At 43.6% G+C, this 22373-nt stretch overlaps 1 protein-coding gene across 1 annotated transcript in view; it reads right to left on the reverse strand.

Annotated features, from left to right (window-relative positions):
• Positions 1–22373, reverse strand: part of CACNA1A (calcium voltage-gated channel subunit alpha1 A) — a 266456-nt gene that overhangs the window by 131619 nt on the left and 112464 nt on the right. The window contains exons 10-20 of the mRNA XM_066593712.1: positions 19183–19275; positions 16520–16729; positions 14168–14280; positions 9570–9682; positions 7745–7876; positions 7471–7543; positions 7265–7382; positions 6912–6979; positions 6433–6539; positions 4896–5693; positions 1494–1912 (exon numbers count right to left, since the gene is read on the reverse strand). Of these exons, the coding sequence (XP_066449809.1) occupies positions 1494–1912; positions 4896–5693; positions 6433–6539; positions 6912–6979; positions 7265–7382; positions 7471–7543; positions 7745–7876; positions 9570–9682; positions 14168–14280; positions 16520–16729; positions 19183–19275 (2244 nt within the window). The remainder of the gene's footprint in view (positions 1–1493; positions 1913–4895; positions 5694–6432; positions 6540–6911; positions 6980–7264; positions 7383–7470; positions 7544–7744; positions 7877–9569; positions 9683–14167; positions 14281–16519; positions 16730–19182; positions 19276–22373) is intronic.

Genomic DNA, 22373 nt, shown 5'->3' on the forward strand with positions numbered 1-22373 from the left:
AAGGCTGCTTCAAAACCTGCGCTATATGGCGCGGCTTTGAAGCGGTTTCTCAGCTTGTATTCTGCTGCAGAAATCTCTCCCCATACAGAAAAGAGTCCGCAGCGGAAATGGTGCCAAAATTGACATATCGTGATTTGAATTCCGCTCCACATGTCAGTTTCTGCATGGCTTGTCCGCAGCGTGTGACCGAGATTTTTTCATATCTTGTCCACTTTGCTGCTTAGTGTCTGTTTTTCAAAAATGCAGCGGAATTTCCATGCAGAAGGTCCGCATGGAAATCTCTGTGGCAATTCCGCCCCGTGTAAACCCAGCCTTAAACAGCTTTATATATGTAGGTTCTTTCCAGTGCTGGCCTTAGATGGATCGCTGTTTGGAATTCTTTTTGGCACCCACTGTCCTAAGAAAAACGACCATATATTATATTGCACTAATATTGCAGTCTGCCAGTATTCTGCTCGTGTAGCAGATAGCAGCATGCCCACACCAGATCAGTTTACTGAACAATGTACCAGAACCAAGCTCATAATATAAATACATTAACAGAACCAAGCTTAGTGCATAAATACAGCACCAGAACCAAAGTTATTACATAAATACAGCACCAGAACCAAACTTATTACATACATACAGCACCAGAACCAAACTTATTACACCAGCACCAAGTCATAACATAAATACATGACAAGAACCAGGCTCAGTGCATAAATAAAGCGCCAGAACCAAGCTCTTAACATACATCAGGAAAACTAAGTGATTATATTGTGGGGGCTCTCATGGGCTGAAGCAGCATATCAGAGTGGAGGAAACAGAACCAGGAGAAGGAGGATTCATGTAGCTACACAATATGCTGCTGCATAAAGGAAGATGGTCATCTGACCAGGAGGATCTAAGGGGGGCGATCGCTCCCAGCCTGCATTCGCTTGGTGCCTCCCTACAAGCTGGTTGCCAGCGCCCTGTGCGACTGTGCGCAGCTAAGGGCTTCTGTCTTCCCCTCTAACGTTGGCTTCCCTCACATAGGAGACCTGACATAGCTATCTGAAAACCTTAGTCAGATCTGCAGAAGTCCACAGAACCATAAATACTGCTGAACTCCACACAAGATCTGTTTAGTTCAGAATCAGTGCCATCTTCTCCAGTTTATCTATTCACAATGCATTAAAAGGGGGAAGCGAGGGGAATAAAATGCTGCCCCAAGAGCAAGTTCATCACATACTGTACACATATAACCCAAAGTATTCAGAGATGCATTAAGGCTGAATTACGGCTCACTGCATCAATATCTGCCCATGGCTAGCTCCGGTTGCACTAGTGTTTTATAACCTCCCTCATTGCTACAAGCGTAGAGCGTCAGCGGTTCATGGTGGTTATCACTAGTGAGATGTAGATTCTAGGGTGGGAATATTCCGATTAATTAAGCATAATAAAACCAAAACATAATGTTTAGAAAGTAACCCATGAGATAAATAAGAAGCCCCCAGTGGGGAAGACATTACCCTGTCCCACAGCGTTCTCTACTGGCGGAGGGAAGGGCGGTGGTATATCCACGGTGGTCTGCTCTGTCGCTTTAGTTCCCTTGGCTGTCTCACTGGGATTACTGTGGGTCTGTCCGGAATCAGGTGCCATATGGGGAGGGCCAGAGTTGGTGGGCAGAGGGGTCCTTTTAGGGACAGAATTCATAGCAGGAGCACTGTTGTTGTTTGCACAGTTGATGTGATTGCCCATTTTGGCTGGGCTGTGGTTGAGGCCTCCTCCACTTCCCACTGCTGGGGGTTCAGTAGTCACCAGCTTGTTATTACGGATGTTATCCATATTTTCAGGCTGTTGGTTTTGGTTTTCCTGGCGGGAGCGATCTTGAATTGGTCGGGTGGTGGAAAGATTTGGTCCTGAGCTGGGAACAGGAGCTGTTGGGTCCCTGTAAGCAAAGAATGATAAGATGAGACACAGATGCAAGATCCATAAAAATAACTGAGGTCCCCAGTGTTATCCAATTTTTTTTTCATACAAGGTATACTAAGCATGGCCTACATAGCAACAGACACCAGAGCCAGCTGGTGACGCCGAATCTCCAACCCAATGTGGAGACCACTGGTACCTACATTGTGCCGTATTCAGAGCCGTGCCACTGGCAACTATGCCATTCCCCCTGCATTTCACAGAGGAACACAGCAGCTGGTCTGTAATGCTAATGCATAGATTAAGGCCTCATACACACAGGCCTATGCAATTTTGGTCAGTAAAAAATGCGCCGTTTTCACTGCATGTGTATGTGCGTGTTACACGCATTTTTTTAATTTGTGTTGCATCCATGTGTCATCAGTTTTTCAAATGTGCAAAAAACCCGAACTGATGTCAGTTTTGTCACAAGCCATAGAAAAGACCATGCACAGCCCCCACCCCCCACCCCGCACTGAACACGGATGCTAATGCGTGTTCTGAGGTCTTTTTATGCACTCATTGACATTAATGGGAAATTTAGGTCCGTAAATATACACCAACATAGGACATGCTCCAATTTCTTTTACATGCAACATTGGTCTGAGTAAATCTATTGAATTCAATGGGTCTGCGTGCTTTCCGTACTGAGTCAGTAAAAAATACGGATTGAATACAGATCAAGAATACGCCTGTGGTAGAGGGCATCTTTTTAAACACCTTAAGGGCGCCTACCCACTAGCGATATTTTTTCTTGTGATGCGAGAGCAAGTGAAGACTCAAGCCTCGCAGCGTCAAGAAAACTCTGCAATATTACTGCAGCAGCGCCAGCCCCATTGAAAACATAAGAGTTCATCGTGGATTTCTGCTACACCTTTATCCCCACGGTGCTATCCCATTGCTTTCAATTGGGCTGACGCTGCTGTGACCCCATTGAAAGCAGTGGGTTGCAGGCAACCCCCGCAGCGATGATTTTCGGGGAAGGGCTTGAAATATAAGTTTAAAAAAAAAGTTTTACTTACCTAGAAGAGCCATCTGTCTCTTCTCTCTGGTCCTGGCAGTCGTCTTCTGGGGGCCGAGGATTGAAAAATCCCCGACCCCAGAAAGCACTGGTCTGACTGGCTGAACGCTCAGCCAATCACAGGGAGCACTCGGCCATTAAATGATAGCTGAGTGCTGCCTGTTATTGGTCACAGCACTCAGCCAATCACAGGCAGTGCTCAGCCATTCATTATCGCATCATAAGACCTCTCTCACACAGGCGTTTTTGTACAGCGTTTAGCACTGCGTTTTCAGCGCTATGCTAAACGCTGTACAAGGCTCCCATTCATTTCAATGGGGCTGCTCACACACGGCTGAAAACACTGAAATGATGACATTCAATGATGTCATTGAATGGCTGTGATTGGTTAACCCAGTGCCGGCTTTTATTGGCTGACGCGGCACTGAGTTAACCAATCAGAGCATTAGCTTGCTGTAGGCGGGGCATTCAAGCCCCGCTTACAGAAAGCAATGCTCTGTCGGTGTAGAGGAGGATGCGACAGCCTGCAGCAGCGCTGCAGACCATAGCGGAATGCTGGCGGTAGGTGAGTATTGATTTTTTAATTTTTTTTCACTTGTAGTTAGTTTCCCCATTGAAATGAATTGGAACGCATTAATGGCGTTTCAATTCATTTCAATGGGGAAAAGTGCTTTGACATACGAGTTTTTTGGCTTAAGAGCTCCGTCATGGAACCGATTAAACTCGTATGTCAAGGCGCCACTGTATTTAAAAATGTCTTATAAAACTTATTTTTACTTCTCTTTTTAGTCTCCATAGGGAACTTGAACTTGTGATCCTCTGATAGCTTGTATAATATACTTGAAAATTCAGTAATGCAGTATATAGTATTATGCATTACTGGAAGCCTAATAGTTTACAATTCACAAGGCTCCAGGCTCCTCGTGTTATGGGGGAATGGGACAGTGGGACGTTGGAAGGGACTTCCCTCTGGCTTGTTGCCTTAGACGCTGTGACATTTTTGAAGTAGTTAAATGGTCTCATGGTCACAGACTAAAGCCTTTGCCAGTGATTGACAACTGTAAGAAACAACTGATAGCTGCCGGATACGGAACAAGCTCACCCCCTGAGCCGGCTCCATATCTCTTTCCTCGATGACCCATGAGGAATATATACATCTTAGGTTGTTAAGGAGTTAATGTAGCTATTTGGTTTAGTGGATGGGTGAGGACCCAAAATAAACTCCACTGTTTGTGACACTTTACATGAATTATTTTAAAAAATAGTAGAAATGCTATATTTTTATTTATTAATGATTTACTTTATTAAGAGCTTATTGTGGTCTGTACCCCCAAGTATCCATGCTATGTACTATTTGGGCACTTTTTAGCTGTTTTTAATCCTGCTAGTGCATTTATGGGATTTTATTGCATTTTTCCACCCTGCTTTTTTCTATATGTTTTCTACATTATTCTACATTATTATGGTATTACTGGAATTACTCCTCTTAGATAAAAGCATATTCTGAATTTAGTGACCTGACCACTGTAGACTGTCCTGACTAGTATGATTAATGGCAGCCTGTACTCTACTAGATGGCAGCAGTGAGCTGAGGGTCCTGGAGCTTGAAAACAGGTTGTATGAGATTAGAAAAAAAAGGGATCAACTTGTTTTCCAGCGCAGCACCATCTAGGGGCTCATGCACATTGCCATTTATGGATTTAGTTTTCCTGCTCCATAATGGGAAAAAAGAATCCCTAGCTAGAGTGGATTCTGTGACGGAACCGAATGGTGCCAAATGGACCCCATTGACTATAATGGGGTTCGTCCAGTATCTGATATGCTTTCCAGCATTTTCCCGGACTAAATAGCAGTGCAGATACATTGTAAAGCATATTTTATATAAGAAAGCTGTAGTCATGTTGTCATATATGACTACTACACAGGGATCCTCTGCACTCACTTCCGTCTCCGATGCCTCCTCTCTCTGTCGTCTCTCTTCACATCGTTTTCATAGGTGGACTGTGCAGCATGTCGGTGCCTCCTTCTCCTCTCACCATCAGGGCCTTCACTTTCTCCTCCTCCACCACCAACCTCCCTTGTTCTTCCCCCTTCCCTCACATGTCGTGTTCTTCTTTCTCCTCCGCCTGCTCCTCCCCTTCCACCACCACCTGATAAATATTCTGGGTCTTCCCCAGTTCTGCGATGTACTCTATGCCTACGGTGATCTCCATCCCCACGTGGCAGAGGTGAACCACTTCTGCTCTCCTTGCTTCCACCACCCCGATGTCTCCTGGGTGGTTCCTGTGGAGGACGAACCCCTCCATCCACTTCTCCTGTCCTCTCCTGAAGCCCCAAATCCTGACTATCACGGCTGGGGTCGTGCTCTTTACTCCGTGGCCTACGGCCTGGTTCTTGACCTATCTCATATGCTCGGCCTGCCCGCTCTTGAAACCGTGCTTGTTTACGCAGGTAGTCTTCTGCCCGCTGGTGAGATAAACGTTGTTCCATAGGCGTCTTACTTTCTCCTGGTCGACTTTTGTTTGTGTTGTTGTTTCGATTTTCTTGAGGGTCCACAACAAGTGGTCGGTCCAAATGTGTCTTGACATCTGGACGTAGAAAGGACATTTTCCAGCGCTCCTCAGGATCCATTTCACTGTACAGGGCTTCCCGACTGTTCATCAAGTTCTGACGACGCATCTCAGTTGTACGTTGTTCCCAAACAGACATCGAGGTCTTCTGGTTCTTCTGCTGTTCTTTCCTGTGAGATAAATGAGATAGATTGAATAGATAAATAGATGTTCAGAAGGTATTTAGGCAGTAAAGCCACTCTCCGGTTTTGGGACAAATTTCTATAATTTTTGTCCCAGGACTGGATGGGGGATACTTGCTGTTGTTATTCTCTACTGATGTCCTTGCGATCTGCTGGTTTAGGACCCTGTTTTACATAGTCCAAGATGGCACCTGCAATTTTTTAGCTGCCTAATTCACATTGTGTACTGTTCTCTGATTGGCCAGCACTGATCTTGTAAGCAGTACTAGCAAATTAGAGACCAGGTATAGTACATTGGTAGTCTAACACTGTGGAGATTAGGTAGTCTGAAGGTTGCGTCAGTCATCTCGAATGGCGGAAAACAGGACCCAGAACCTGCAGATCAGAGGGACATCAGCAAGGAAGACCAACCAACAGCAGCAGGGGTGTAACTATAGGGGATGCGGTTGCACCCGAGGCCAGGACCCTTAGGGGGTCCATAAGGCCTCTCTTCTCCATATAGTAAACCTAGTAGTATGAATTAAGCATTATACTTGGGGGTCCTCTTACACATTTTGCATTTGGGCCCAGAAGCTTCAAGTTACGCTTCTGAACAGCAGGTAACATAGCTGCCACCTCCAGTGCCAGGACAATATTTGTCCCAAAACCAGAGAGTCGCTTTAATGTTCTCAGTCACAATATAGAAAAATGCACAGAAAATCTCCAACACTGGAGGGTGAGTACTTACACTGCTATAGACGTGTTGGTAGCTGACAGGGGACTGATTTCGGCAACTTCCTTTGCTTTCTGCATTGCCAATTTTTGATTAGCTGCCTCCTCTTCCTCCTGCTCATCCTATAAATACATAAGTGTAAGTTAAAAGCCTCTGGGCACCACATGTAACTTCGCACACCGTAGTGGATCTTGCACCAAATTTGCACAATTTTTGGGAATTCCCTCCTCACTCAACAAATTTGAAACGTAACAAGAAAAGTGGTTGTGATCTCTAAGGAGGCATGGTCTGGGACAAAACTATTGCCAGGGGCAATGAAAATAGTGGGCATTGTTGTTGCAGATCTATATCTGCTCATGTGCCAAATTTATTAAGAGAGAAATTTATTAAGGCTTTTGATAAATTTGTTGAAAATCTCAACAGCAGTCCTCTTCACTTTGACTTGCATATAATACGCCAATCAAAGTATAACATGGACAGGAATGATAACATACCTTGGTCAGCTCCTGAGCATTTGCAAGATTGTCCACAGCGATAGCTAAGAAGACATTCAGCAGTGTGTCTGTACAGTACTAGTCAAAGAGAATATGTCTTTGGTATTACTTTCAATTATCCTATATATTCTATGTTGGGGTTGAACGGCTTATACCATAACTTCCCACAGGGGTGTATCGTGACATAAAGTTGGTCATTACAACAATAGTTGCACCAAATGGAAGACCATCATGCATTTCAAGTCGTTTAGCACATTGTGCATAGTATGAGTGCTAAGATCCTCACACTCCCTTTTATATTCACAACACAAACATGCACATGTAACAATGGGTACACCTCAGTATAAGGATACAGTTCCCAAAAAGGGTGAGGATGATAAAATAAATGGAGGACACCATGCCAGTTTTTACGCCTCCCTGAGACTTGATGCCATCATACATTACTGCGTTCCAGTCTTCTCCAGTCAATATCTGATGTTAAAAGGAAAAAGTTTTAGTAAAGTTAGAGATGCCTAAAGATAAAGGTCGGTGATGAAGGAGAAATGACCAGATGTCATACCTGAAAGACAGTCATTATTGCTGCAGGAAAATTATCAAAGTTGGTAGATGGGGTTTTCTCATCGAAATTAAACCTGTAAAACAAAACCAGACACTTGGAGAGTAAGGTAGTGTACAACCACCCCTCAGGAGCAGAACCATCTCACTACTACTGTTGAGACCTTCAGTGGTCAGCTGTAATCTGTTCAGGAACCTGGCAACAAGTGTGCAGATTGAAGGAGAAAGTCCAGCATGGCCAACTATTAGCCCTCAAGATGGGATAAATGACTACTTACTGTCCACCAAACAGCTGCATCCCCAGTAAGGCAAAGACCACAATGAAAAGGAAGAGCAGGAACAGCAAACTGATGATGGACTTCATGGAGCTGAGCAATGATATTACCAGGTTACGGAGAGAGGCCCAATACCTGAATAAGAAAAAGCAAGAGTAAAGGGAGAGGGGTGCAACAGGGATCCCTCCTATGCTACTAATTGACCCCACAGCTATTTGCCCATCAATTTCCAAGAAACAAGGACTGCATAACCCTAAAGCTGGTTCCCCTGTCCTTTGGTTGATAATGATATGGTACTTGTGAATACGGGAAGCCCTGACAGCTTCTTACCACCAATGAGTTATTGCCCCAACTTGAGTTGGGCAGCCTCCTGATTTTCACTGATCCTCATAGCTGATGCTTGGGCTTCCTCTATGGTACCTACAACCTGAGATATCCTAGACCTCTCGAGAAAAGAACACATAACATTTGTCCCAATGGATAATGTGTAATGCAATGTTAAAAGGGGTGTCCCACTTGTAGCTGTTTTACCACAAGAAGCAGACAATTCCATAAATTGTTGAGTTGGTATTGCAGGCTGAATGCCATTCACTTCAGTAGGACTCAGCATGCAGTACCAACCTGGGCCACTATGCGATATACAAAGTTGTCTGCTTGCAGCAGCAAAACTGCTAGAAGTGGGACAACTCCTTGAACCCCTTCCCGCCCCAGGACGTAAGTTTATGTCCTAGATGGGAAAGGGTTCTCGGAAATGGATGAAAATTATGTCCTATGGGTGGCTTTGGCTCAGAAGCTGAGCCCGCACCATCTGCAGCGGGAGCCGGCTGTGACTGACAGCGGCGATCAGTGAGAACACGATCCCCACTATTAACCCTTTATGTGCTGCCATCAACTTTGATTGCAGCATGTAAAGAGTTCACAGAGGGAGGACACTCCCTCTGTTATGTCATTGGCTCTCTGCTATATAATCACGGAGGACCAATGGGTTGCTATGGCAACCGAACGCCAGACAATGGTACATAAATACTGCAATATATTATCAGAGCGATCATAAGTTCCCAGGTTCAAGTCCCTTATAGGGACATAAAAAAATTAAAAATTGTAAAAAAAATACTTGTTTGTGCACTTTCACCTCTTTAATAAAAAAAATGAAATGAAGATAAAAGCAACAACAAAAAAAAACACAACACGTTTGGTACTGTAGCATACATAACAACCCATACAATAAATTGAACACACTTTTTATCCTGCATGATAAACACTATAAAATATGTAAAAATAATTTTTAAAACAGAGCCCAATTGTTTTTTTTGGTTAATTTCGCCTCCCAAGAAAAACGTAGTAAAAGTGATAAAAAAAGCCACATGTAACTGAAAATGGTACCAATAAAACTACAGCTCTTTATTTAAAAAACAAGACCTCGCAGAGCTCCATTGATGGAAGAACAAAAAAGTTATGGGACTTTGAATGCAGCCATGCAAAAAAAAAAACTGGTTTATATTGTGCAAGTATGCAATTTCCCCATGTTCCAACATCATACCCTTAAATGTGGTGCACTTCTTCCTTGACCTCATCTGATTATACATTTAAAGATGTGGATTAAGTAATCCTGGTGGAGTAATGAAGATCCCAAAAGATTTGTGGAAAAAGTAAGGTGATCAACAGTCGTAGAGTTCAAGGATGAGTAGCTCCCGCAACCAAAGTCAGTGTCTAAGAAGCATCTATGGCTACTTTATGAACTACACAACTAAACATGTATGTGCCTTCACTTCACAGGCCTAGATTGTTGGACTCCTATGAAATTGTTTCATAACTCACTGATACCTACTTTGTAACCTTGAATATGCGCAGCAAGCGGAGGGCTCTTAAGACGCTGATCCCAAAGGAGGTTCCGGGCTTCACCATTGCCCATATGACCTCAAAGATGCTCCCAGTGATAACCTGATAACATCAACAAAAGTATTTCACACGTGGGTCCATTTATATGGCAGCTCAGCAACCACAAATTAACAAACACCTCTTTTTTAAAACTTGTTTTATTGAAGAATAACCTACAACCGAAACAATTGTATACAGTGATATTGTTCCATCTCAGTCAACAGAATAAGGAGGTTATAAGTCCCGCAGAGTTTCATCAAACCCCAATAAACATAAATATCAGATCAACACATTCCCTTAAAGAGAGACTGTAGTTATGGCGGCAGTAAAGAGCAGCTCAAACAAATACATACAACATGAAGGACAAACTATACAACTGGGAGTCCTGATGATACATTTCCTGCTCTACCGAACGCTATCGCCTGACCTAAACTGGTTCAGGAAGTACTGGCAAGCGTTTTGAGAAAAAAATGTGTCTGGAGAATTGAATGTGATTGTTCCCAGCAAGAGAAACCAAGTAATCTTGTAGATATGATGCCTTTTAATTGCTAACAAAAATACATAATGTTATAGCGAGCTTGCGAACCTCTCAGGTTCTTCTTCAGGCTAAAATGGAAAAGATCCGAAGAGGCATGGATATTTATACACACCTATAACATACATACTTATGACAAGGCACAGACACGGATGTGATTGGTTTGCTCCTAAAAGGAATACTGCAACAGAAACAAACTTTTTTGACTAGACACTGATAACAGAGTGGAAGTTTATGGTCCCTGAATTACTGTTGGAGGGGGTTCACCAGGCCAGCAGTCTTATCGGTGTTATACATGTCTTAAATGTGATTGTTCTCAGCAAGAGAAACCAAGTCATCCTGTAGATACAACACCTTTTAATGGCTAACAAAAATACATGATGTTAGTGTGAGCTTGTGAACCTCTCAGGTAACATATCTACAAGACCACATGGTTTCTCTTGCTGGGAACAACCACACCTGATTCTACTGGCTAACATAGTACCAAACCTTTGTTTTCTATAGATGTCTTATACCTGCCATTCACCCATAAAACTTCGCCAATAGTTGTTATAAATTTATATTCCCAAATTCTTCTGTGGCTTTGTGACTTGAAACTACGCTTCAATGTCAAAACTCTCATATCTCCTATGTCATGTCCATGATTAGAAAAGTGCTCGACTACAGGTAATTCTGTCTTCCTCTCTTTAATTGTATGGCCGTGAGATCTCATCCTCGCTTTCAGTTTTTGCCCTGTTTCTTCCCTGTTTCAATTCTGGAGAATTGAACCACACATCCCACATTTTGTGGAACTTCTCAGGACATTTTCTGTTTTTGAAGAAAACCTTTTCATATGCGATGATGGTGTTGACCATATTGTATCATTGGGTCACACTAGGGCCTCGCCGGTCTATCCTCATCACCACTCCCTCCGTGCAAAAAACAACGTTCGATCCCCTCTCCCTAAGGCCTTGTTCCCACGGGCGACAAGGCATTGCTGCAAGAAAATCGCAGCGATATCGCATCGCTGGTATGTACGATATCGCTGCGGTTTCTCGCGGTGATACTGTGATTTTGTAGCACTACAAAGTCGCATGTGGTGCTACAAAGTCACGCAACTTTGTAGCACCACATGAGAGGATTTTCGGGAGGTAGGGTGGCTTGAAATATAAGCCCTACCTTGAAAATAAACCCTAGCTGCTGAAATGTTTTAAAAAAAAAAAAAGTATACATCACCTAGAAGCTCTGCCGTGCCCTGCACTAATTTTCTTCATCTCTTCTGGCCAGGAATTGAAAAATCCCCGCCTCCTGAAAGCTCTGGCTGTGATTGGCTGACGTTTTGTCAATCAGAGCCAGCACTTGATGAATGGCTGTGATTGGTCTATCGAGCGCTGGCTGCGATTGGCTAAGAGTCAGCTAATCAGAGGCAGCGCTTCCAGGAGGCGGGAATTTTTCAATCCTCGGCCAGAAGACAAAATAACATAGTATGTAAGGCCGAATGAAGACAATGTCCATCTAGTTCAGCCTGTTTATCCTCCTAAGTTGTTGATCCAGAGAAAGGCAAAAAAAACCAAGAGGCAGAAGCCAATTAGCCCATTTGGGGGGAAAATTCCTTCCCAACTCCCTAATGGCAATCATACTAATACCTGGATCAACCTCTAATAGTTCCTACCTGTCTGTAAAACCCGGATCAACAACCCGCTGGTCTCCTAAAATTTATATCCTGTAATATTATAGCGCTCTAGAAAAACATCAAGTCTCCTTTTAAACTCCTCTATGGATTTTGCCATTACCATGTCCTCGGGCAGAGAGTTCCACAGTCTCACTACTCTTACAGTAAAGAACCCTTTTCTTTTTTGGCGATGAAACCTGCTTTCTTCTAGACGTAGCGGATGCCCTCTTGTTACCGTCGCAGTCCTGGGTATAAGCAGATCATGGGCGAGATCCTTGTATTGTCCCCTCATGTATTTATACATAGTTATTTGGTCGCCCCTTAGCTGTTTTATTTCCAGGGTAAATAATCCCAATTTGGATAGCCTCTCTGGGTATTCCAGTCCCCTCATTCCATGTATTAGTTTAAGCTGCCCTTCTTTGAACCCCCTCAAGCACTGTAACATCTTTCCTGAGCACCGGTGACCAGAACTGTACGCAGTATTCCATGTGAGGCCTGACAAGTGCCTTATATAGTGGGAGGATAATGTTCTCGTCCCTCGCCCCTATACCTCTTTTAATGCACCCCAAGACTTTATTAGCTTTTGCAGCAGCTGACTGGCATTGGTTACTCCAGTTTAGTCTACAGTCCACTTGTACCCCCAGGTCTTTTTCCATCTCCCTTTTCCCTAGCTGTACCCCATTTAGTGTATATTGGTGACATCCGTTTCTCCTGCCCATGTGCAGAACCTTACATTTATCAACATTGAATTTTATTTGCCATTTTTCTGCCCAAGCCCCCAGCTTATCTCGGTCCGTTTGTAGCCGTACATTGTCCTCTGTTGTATTAATTGTCTTATATAGTTTTGTATCATCTACAAATATTGATATTTTACTGTGCAGTCCCTCTATCAGGTCATTGATAAATATGTTGAACAGAATGGGGCCCAATACTGAGCCCTGTGTCACCCCACTAGCAACGATGGCCCAATCAGAGTACGAAACATTTATTACCCTCTGCTTTCTATCTCTGAGCCAGTTCTTTACCCAGATACACACGTTTTCGCCCAGTCCGAACTGTCTCATTTTATATATTAACCTATTATGCGGCACGGTGTCAAATGCTTTAGAGAAGTCCAGATATACGAGATCAATAGACTCTCCCAGGTCAAGCCTAGAGCTTACTTCATTGTAGAAGCTGATCAAATTGATCTGACATGATTGACCCCTCATGAACCCGTGCTGATGAGGAATTATACCATTGTTGTACTTGATGTATTCTTCGATGGCGTCTCTCAGCACCCCCTCGAATATTTTTTTCAGTTACAGAAGTGAGACTTACCGGCCTGTAGTTACCAGGCTCTCTTTTGACCCCTTTTTGTATATTGGAACTACATTGGCAATGCACCAATCCAGTGGTAAAATCCCGGTCTTGATAGTATACATAAATATTAGATATAGCGACCTAGCAATCACATCACTTAGTTCCCTTAGTACCCTTGGTATTCCATCTGGGCCTGGCGATTTATTGATTTTAATCTTCTTTAATTGGTTCCGCACTTCCTCCTGTTAGTGGTCCAATCAGTGAATGGTAAACGTGAACCTTGGACTAATCTTGCCCCAGTGACTTAGTTTTGACCTAGGGTTAAGATGCGGCCGGGCTGACAGCGCTCCTAAGGTGATGTATACTTTTTAAAAAAATTTTCCTGCAGCCAGGACTCACAGGTTGTGGCTTTTACAGTAGGATTTCCTGCTGTCAAAGTTGCATCGCACTGCACGAAAATCGCATTTCCGTGCGATGCGATGCAATACAGAGGAAGGCTCCTTAGGGAAACATTGTCTACAAAACCTCATGAGTCGCGTGCATATAGCAGGACCCGCGAGGTTTTTGTGTCGGGATGTCGCATGCTACAAAACATCACAAGTGTGAATTAACCCATAGGAAAGCATGGGCTTCACATACGTGTGATTTGTAGCATTGTCGCAATGCGACAGAAGTGCGCGACTTTATCACCCATGTGAACAAGGTCTAAGTGGCATACGCATAGACTTCTGCCAGTTAATCATTAGACCGGAGAAGTATCAAAATCTATTAATCGAGATTGCATGTGGGAGGAATGTATCCGGATCTGAGAGAACTAAGACCATGTCATCAGCATAAAAGCCAATGCGGTCTTCCCAGGCCCCAATATTTATTCCCAGGTAGTCCAGGTCCTGTCGAATAAGAAGGGCTAAAGGTTTGATGGCCACTGGAAGCAGGAGAGGTGATAATAGTCATCCTTGCCGCATTCAAACACCTCATCTTTAGGTCTAAATTTAAACTTCACAACAGAAAAAAACCTTCTCTGAAATACAGATAGAGTAACATATATATATATACTTACGGCACAGTCAAAGCAGTTAAACGATGAATGAAAATAAGGCCTGGTTCCAAGACCGTACATTTTTATAAACATTTCGGACATAAAGAGCCCAAGGAAAATGAATTCTGCATAGTCTGAAAATAGGAAAAAAACAATGTCAGATTCTACATGAAATCAGGTGTCCGCGTTCCTCCACATACCTGACATACATCGTGTTCAGGGGACACCGTTAGTAAAGTCTCAGACTATTTCACCATCATGTGGCTCTGGGACCAGGAACAAAGGAGGAGAAGCCAACAGCACTAAGGATACAACCCAACCAGGGGAGGTGGTCAACATGCAAAGCTGCTGGTTAGAGACCGGAACCCATGGTCTAAAGACGAATCCAAAAGTGGTGCAATGGAAGTAGTGCATAAAGGGTGGAATCACACGTTGCAGTTTCTAGAGTATAGGCTAGAGATATTCATCGAGCGATGCAATGTTGTGTGACAACTCTGTACCCATATGAATGGAGTTGTCACAAAACAAGTCTGACCCATTGAAACTACAAGAATATGAGCCTGCAGCACGAGCAGAACATGTTACTGTCACAGCAATGGCATCTAATAACAGTTAATGGAAGGTTCTACAACAGCATTTCCTCAACATTATTGTCAGAAAACATTTGTAGTCCCATTTGGCAGTAGTACTCACTGTGTAAGACGGTATTGCAAATACAGAGAGCGGCAAGCCCACAAAATTAAAGGGGTTGTCCGGTTATTAGACAACCCCGCTTCAATAGGACCCCTCGCATTAAAATACTACACCAAAATGTACTTACCGCTCCGCGGCTGCCGGGCCCGGCATTGTAGCCCCACTGTGTTTCGGGCATTTGTTGTGACAGATGATGTCACAGGAAATGAATGAGAGGCTGCAGCGTCACGTTCCCGAACTCCTGGCATCATGGCGCCCAGGATCTAAGCGCCAATGCCAGAAGAAAGAGCAGTGACGTTGCAGCCTCTCCCCCAGGGTGTCCACAGAGATCTTTCCAGTATTGCTCAAAAGTGTGTGTGTGGAGCAATAACCGAAAGAAATCAATTTAAGACAAATTAACATAACAAGTTAGTGGGAATTATAAACGGGCTGCGATTTATTGCCCCGGATCACGCTATGAAATATCGCCCGTGGACAGGCAGCCTAATGCAATCAGTAAAGAAAAGCTACCAACCAACCACAAGGAGCAGGATCATGGACATCCCAGCAGAGAGCGGACTACATGCTGTGCAGAAAACAGATTGTAGAACTACTAATAACTGCCCCCCACTACAGGCAGGGTCTCTGTCACTAGTTCATGCTGCACCCAGATAGGGCGGCATACATCTGGTGACCAAACTAAATTGTAGCTCACCGACCGAGAGTTTGAAGGGACGTTCAGAGGGTGCAAGAGCTACAGTATTGGTGCATCTGATAAATACCTTAAAGGGGTATTCCCATCTCGGGAATCCTATTTCAGTGTGTTTGAAATGGCAGAACAAACGCACTCACCCATAAGAGGTCTCTTTCCAAAATGCTCCGTTCTCCAGATATTGCAGGTATTCATTATTTACTGCTTATTGCCAGGGAAACAGACCATCTCTCCTATGGAAAGACATAGCAGAGGAGGCTGGCGCTTGGTCAATTCTTTCATCTAAATCTGATGGCCGAGATCTCAGGAGCACATGGGCATTAGCTTTTGGCCTGGCCACCAGCTACCGTTGGGCTCTGCTATTTCTTTCCATATAAGAGTTGGCCTGCTTCCATGGCAACGAGCAGTAAACAACCAGTATGCAGAGGAATCAATATTTGCAATATCTGGAAAACGGAGCATTTTGGAAAGGTTATGGGTGAGAGCATTGCTTTTAGATTTCGAATACATTGAAATTGGATTCCCGAGATGGAAATACTCTTTTAACCCTTTCCAATCCAATTTGTATCCTAGTTTTCCTAGGGGGTTTACTCTTTTTCTGCCATTATACAACGGCGCTATCTGCTGGCTAAAGCCAGTACTACATGAGGTAACACATTGGATAGGCTCCGACAGCAGAGAGGCTGGCAATATACAGTAAGAGAACCCCGATGGGCGTCTTCCAACATCGGAGCTGTACAGCCTTAAATCATAATGTCTTTAGACGTCAGACAGTGGATTGGAAAGAGTTAATACAAGGAGCTGCCTGTGTTTGCAATGACTGGACAAATAATGAAAAGAATCAGATAGGTACAGGCCCAGGTCTGGAGAAAAACATTTCGAGACCATTTAGTGGCAGGATTGTGTATGACTGAATACTATATATATGTTCAAAGAAGACATCAAAAGTTCCTTGCAGAACATCTGAGCAAATGTCAAGAGTTACTTACAGAGAAAATTAGTTAGCTGTTCAGGCTGGCCGTAGTGCACAACTGCCACGCACAGCGTGTTCAGTGCTACAAGGCCTAGAACCACCCAGTAGAAGGCCTGAGTCTTCACCATACGCCGGATGTAGAAACGTAATCGTCGTTCCTTCTTGTGTAAGTATGAGGAATTTTCCACCTTCCCACTTTTAATACTGGCACGGGCAAAAGGAGAGCCTGTAGGGAGAAATGAGCATTGTCATCATCATTGTTTCAGCAGTTTTCTATTAAAGCTGGGTCTAGCCATATAATTCATCAACACTGCCTCAAATGAAATCTTTTACAATAGTTCAGAACTAGGTCCCCAAAAGACCAAACATTCCACCTTTTGTTCACAACTCATTTTCACCTCCAAATTATTCAGTATAAGGGCCAAGTAAAGAATGAAATCTGCTTTTCATGGACTGAACCACTCTATCCGATTATCTGCCCCGAAGAGAACCATTCGCCTTACACAGCTGCCGGGTGAACAAAATTGACTGAATGAGCAAGCATATGCTCTCCATGGGACAGAGCTACCAGACATGTCTGCTAGCGGCTTATCTCTTGTGAGAATAAAGGATCAGACATGTTGAAACCCAACATGTCCAATTGTCACTTCTGTCTTCTGAGACCTGTGGTTCTGCATGTGCTCTGGAGTTCTCCTGCTCAGGTATTGGGCATTGTGCTGGCTTGGTGTGTGTGTCTCCAGTCAGCCAATCACTGTAGGTCAGAACACATAAAGCTGTCTTCCCAGGTGTGGGTGTGGTCAGCTTTCTCTGTTCTCATTCTCTCTCTGTGTGAGGTGTGAGCAGGTTCTATGTGTGAGGGCTGCAAGTAAGGTTTGTGTTTTTTTTGGATTCCTGGGTAGTGTAGGGGCTGTATAGCCAGGAGCCGTGAGCTAGCTAGCTTCCATGTTTTGATCGAGATGTCAACTAATACCTGGCATTTATAGCATTTTCATCTGCTACTAATGGTTGCGTGTTTACTGTTGTATGGTGCGATTCTGGCTCTGTGTGTCTTATTCTGTCCAGTTGTCCCTATTGGTGGTGGTATGTGTAGGTGCCCTATCCAGGGTGTGTGGGTTCCTAGGAGCAGCAAGGGCCCAGATCTGAAGACCGCTGGACCGCCCTTTATTGGGGCAATGTCCCCGCTCAGGTAGCTTTTGTGTCACTTACCCTAGTAGAAGATAGAGGTTTTAATCTGTGCTAGTTCACCTGGTGTTCCCTATCAATCTGGGTCACGTTCGTGTAGGCCCGGTGCTCACTAGCCCACACGAATGTAACACCAATCTTTCTTTCTCAATCAATGGAGCCCCATTTCAGTGGGGCTGACAGAAATACCCGAGTGGATGTCACCCCGGTATCTAGTCAGTCCTATTGAAAGTGAATGGAGTGCTGGTGCATGACCAGCACTTCATTCAGTCTCCTCCTCTCTGCGGGGTGCGCAGTAACCCTACAGTGAGAACGGGGGACACGAGACCCACACCAATCAGCAATCCTATGGATAGGAAATAACTTGAAATTCTGGTACAACCCCTTCAAGAGGTCTTTCTTTCTCACCCTTTATCTACATCAGGTATAACTTTCTAGTACATAAGATCATTACTCACTGAACTTAAAGGGTATTTCCCACTAATGACATTTATTCTCTATACACAGAATAGGGGATAAATGTTTGATCATTGGGGGGCTGAAGCTTGGACCCCCAAACAATCCTAATAAGTGTCCCCAAAATACCCCATGTGAATAGAGTTGCGGGGCTTCATTCACTTCTATTGGACAGAAGTAGATTGATTTCTCTCAAGCCCATACATGTGAATAGAGTGGTGTTCTATGCGCATTGTCACTCCATTTACATGGAGCATTGGGAGGGACAGTTCTCAGAATCACTGACAGTCCAACGGTGAGACCCCTAGGGATCAGACATTTATTCCCCTATCCTGTGTATAGAGGGATAGATAAATGTCTTTCGTTTGGCAAAACCCCTCTAATGGTTTTTGCCTGGTTAAGACACCTCATTTTCATATACCATACAAGAGAATGCTAAGTTCCCAGTGTCCTCCCTTCAGGATCCTCATCTATCAGCCACTATATAGAATAGCTACAAAAGCCATCTCTTGCTCTGGAGGACCTGCTACATCCGTGCATTGTATGGTGGCCCATGGATTTCATGGTGTACTCTGCAATTCTTTATTTCTCATGTGATGACGTTGCAGGAGAAATGGACACTTGATTCCAGGTTCTTCCACAGATTGTAGCTGATTACTGAGGGCAGCAGGGAAAAACATTGTTACGGAATCCCTCTAACAGAAGGGCTTTGTCTGAAGTGGAGAACGTCTTTAAAGGGATTCTGTCATCAGGTTCATGACGTTTGACTCTCAGCTGAGCTCCAAGTCATAGAGGCGACTCACGATGGCCTCCCTCCACCCGCAGTATACAGAGTGACAGCTCTCTCTCTATACACAAAAGGGGAGAGAGCTGGCCATTTGCATAATTCGGGCGGGAGAAGTGGGCAAGGCCCGTCTCCATGACTCGGAGCTCAGGTACATGTCAAATCTCATGAACCTGGCGACAGAATCCCTTTAAGGAACTGCAGCACGGCTCACTTGTTCCGTTGTGGAACATTCAGCGTATCTGCTGGACACATACCCACAGCAGCAATATCTCCGATTGCCTCCTCTCCTTCATCGGCATTCAGTAGCTCAGTTTTGTTTTTCTTGATTGTGGGTCGCCGTAGGGCTCCTGGGATAAGCAGAAGGAATATATATTAATATATAAGACAACAAATACAGTATATAGCGGTTTCACACAATGCCTAAAGAGTACAAATATACCTTACTTGGTTTAGTAATATTGTTAGGCAGAAAAACAGATTAAAGGAGTTGTCTGGGGCTCTTATGGACTTTCACTATTGATTACCTATCTGATCCGCTGGATAGGTCATCATTAGTTGATCAGCAGGGCTCCACTGATCGGGATCCGCACTGATCAGCTGACAGTGTGGACAGTGCTGGAAGCAGCGGCCCCGCTTCATGCTCTAGGCACAGCTTCAATAGGACCTGTGCCTGTAGTATCAAACAAGGTCACTGCAATACGAACAGCGCTATGTACTTCCAGTGCTGTCCATACTGAAGGCATACTTGGTGATAAGCTGATCGGTGGGGATCCCAATCCCCCCGCCAATCATCTGCTAATGACCTATCCTGAATATAGGATAGGTAATCAATAGTAAAAGTCCATAAAAATCCCAGATAACCCCTTTAATTCTTTATTATTCACATTAAAATTGGAAAAACCCTCTTAAATGTAAACTTTTTTATTGCAGATTTTTAATTTATATCTTAGGTAAATATAATTGGTGCATAATTCAGCTGCCCTAAATGCATTTTAACCCTTTAGTGATGTAAGTAATTTTAGCCTCAAGGCCCAGAAAAAATTGTTGTTTCTCCCTCTGTGTTTCAGTGGTAATCACTTTTTCATCCTTAATTCAATGTGGCTGTATGAGACCTTGTATTTTACAGGACATGTTGTAATTTTTATAGAAACCATTTAGGGTTTCACATGATATTCTGAATAATTTAATAACCATTTTTTTGGGGGGGGGGGGGGGGACAATGCAAAAAAAAAAATCAGCAATTTTATCACTGTTTTTTATTCTGTAAGTTTTCATAATTACAGCAAATTTATGTAGTTTTTATTATGTTTTTCTACTTTTGCACAAGAAAAACACTTCTTTTTACCCTAGGACTTCTTTCTGTGTTCCTGCATTCCAAGACCTACTGTATGGCATTTTTAATTTTTTGCTTACATAGCCGTGTGGGCTTGTTTTATGCAGAATGACTTGTAGTTTTCAATTGTACCATTTTGCGGCACATATAACTTTTTGATTACTTTTTATTACTGTTATTGGGAATCGGGATAACAGAACACGGCTATTTTGCCAGAGTTTTATGCCGTTCACTGTTAATTTTGCTAGTAGCGGTTGTTACCAATACAGACGTAACAATTGTGTTGTCTTTTATTCATTTTATTTTTCATTAATAAAACATTGTGTAACAGAAAAAAATATTTTTTTTCTGTAAAAACCACTTAGGTGCCGCAGTCGGCATTGACCATGGCATCTGAGGTGTTAAACAACCAGGTCGTAGAATCCATAAAGAGCCTAAGTAGTGAAGTGAGGAAATAATCATCTAATCACTCCTTCTCTGGAAAAAGACTCTTATATGAGAACACATTGTTTTAGTTTGGTCAAAGTGTAACACCAGAAGCTGTTCTCTTTCATTTATTCTGCACAGTCTCCTATGAAAGCTGACCTGCTTGCTGCAAATGTCCCAATTAAATGCCCCCTGTAACCAGAGACAAGACTCCAAGGCCACTCAGTACAGGAGTGGGGTTTTCTTAACCGCATTCACACATAGTGGAATACTAGGGACCTAAAGAATAATTGGGGGGATTTATTAGAGGGGCTACCTGGGACTTTTTGAAGTTTTTCTATTGATGACTTATCCTCAGGACAGGTCATCAACAGATGATTGGTGGGGGTCTGATGCCCACTGATTCCTGGATCTGCTGTCACTACAGACAGTGCTGAAAGCAGATAGCACTGTCCATAGTGCACCGGCCCTGTTTGGTATTGTAGGCACAGCTCCCAATTAAATCAATAGCAACTGTACCTGCAGTTCCAAACTGGGGCGTTGCAATGTTGTCACTGCTATCTGCTTCCAACGCTGACCACATTGACAGCAGTGTCAGGAATCAGCTGATTGGTAAGGATCCCAAATAGTGGACCCCCACGATCAATAGAAGAAATCCAAACAATCCCAGACAACCCTTTTAAGTCATTTGCGCCACTTTTGTGATATTAAAATAAAAGCTTATTATGGCACATACTACATTTGCAACTTTTACTTTTTCTTGCCACTTTTGAAAAAACTGGCTGAAAGCGAGCATGGCTTAATGGGAGGTGGTGGCCTCCTGCGGGCTGTAATATTTGCTAGAATTTAGGCTAAAGCCTGCAATAAATTATAGCACAAATCTACACCAGGATTTGTCTCTATGGCGCATGGACAGCCAGAGATGTGACAAATTTATTAAGAGGCGTGCGTCTCTTAAAGTGGACCTCTCACTGGGTTCATTCTGCCCAAACCACAGGCAGCATGAACTCCGGAATAATCTGCACAGTGTCCCTATGTACGTGTTATTCAGAAACACTGTGGCATTTCAGAATAAGCCCACTTTGAAGTTTGCCCGTTTAACTCTGGAATGCAGCTGTCGAGTCAGAGCGCCGGGCCACGCTAGGCTCTCCGCGCAGCAGCAAGTTGACTGACTGCTCTCTCCCTACACAAGCAGAGAGAGTCAAATAGTCAAACTTCAAAGTGTGTTTATTCTGAAATGGCTCAGCGTTACTGAATAACACTTACATTGGGGCACCATGCACACCTGTCCCAGGTTCATGCTGCCCGTGGTTCAGGCAGCTTGCACCTATTGACAGGTTCCGTTTAATAAATTTATCGCACTTTACTCCCGGCAGGCACTTCACTAAGACCTGCATATGAAACGCCGTCTCAGTGAATGTGCCGCACTATGTTCCAAGCAACTTACTCCATTGGTCAACATGCTTGTCATCTTGTTAGTCGTGCTTCAAAATTTTTATTGGTTTTTGGTGGTAAATCGGAATACTTGTTGTCTCAATATTGACTTGGTTGGTACCAGTTAAAGATCTAAAATGTATATGAGGACCTTGTAACTGCCCCATCGTCAGATGTCAAGGTAAAGAAGGATGGGGCACACTGGATTTCAACCTGGCCGGTCCTCTGTTTCTATGGGATATAAGATGCCAA

This window comes from Eleutherodactylus coqui, chromosome 2 (assembly GCF_035609145.1).
Source record: "Eleutherodactylus coqui strain aEleCoq1 chromosome 2, aEleCoq1.hap1, whole genome shotgun sequence".
Taxonomy (NCBI): domain Eukaryota; kingdom Metazoa; phylum Chordata; class Amphibia; order Anura; family Eleutherodactylidae; genus Eleutherodactylus; species Eleutherodactylus coqui.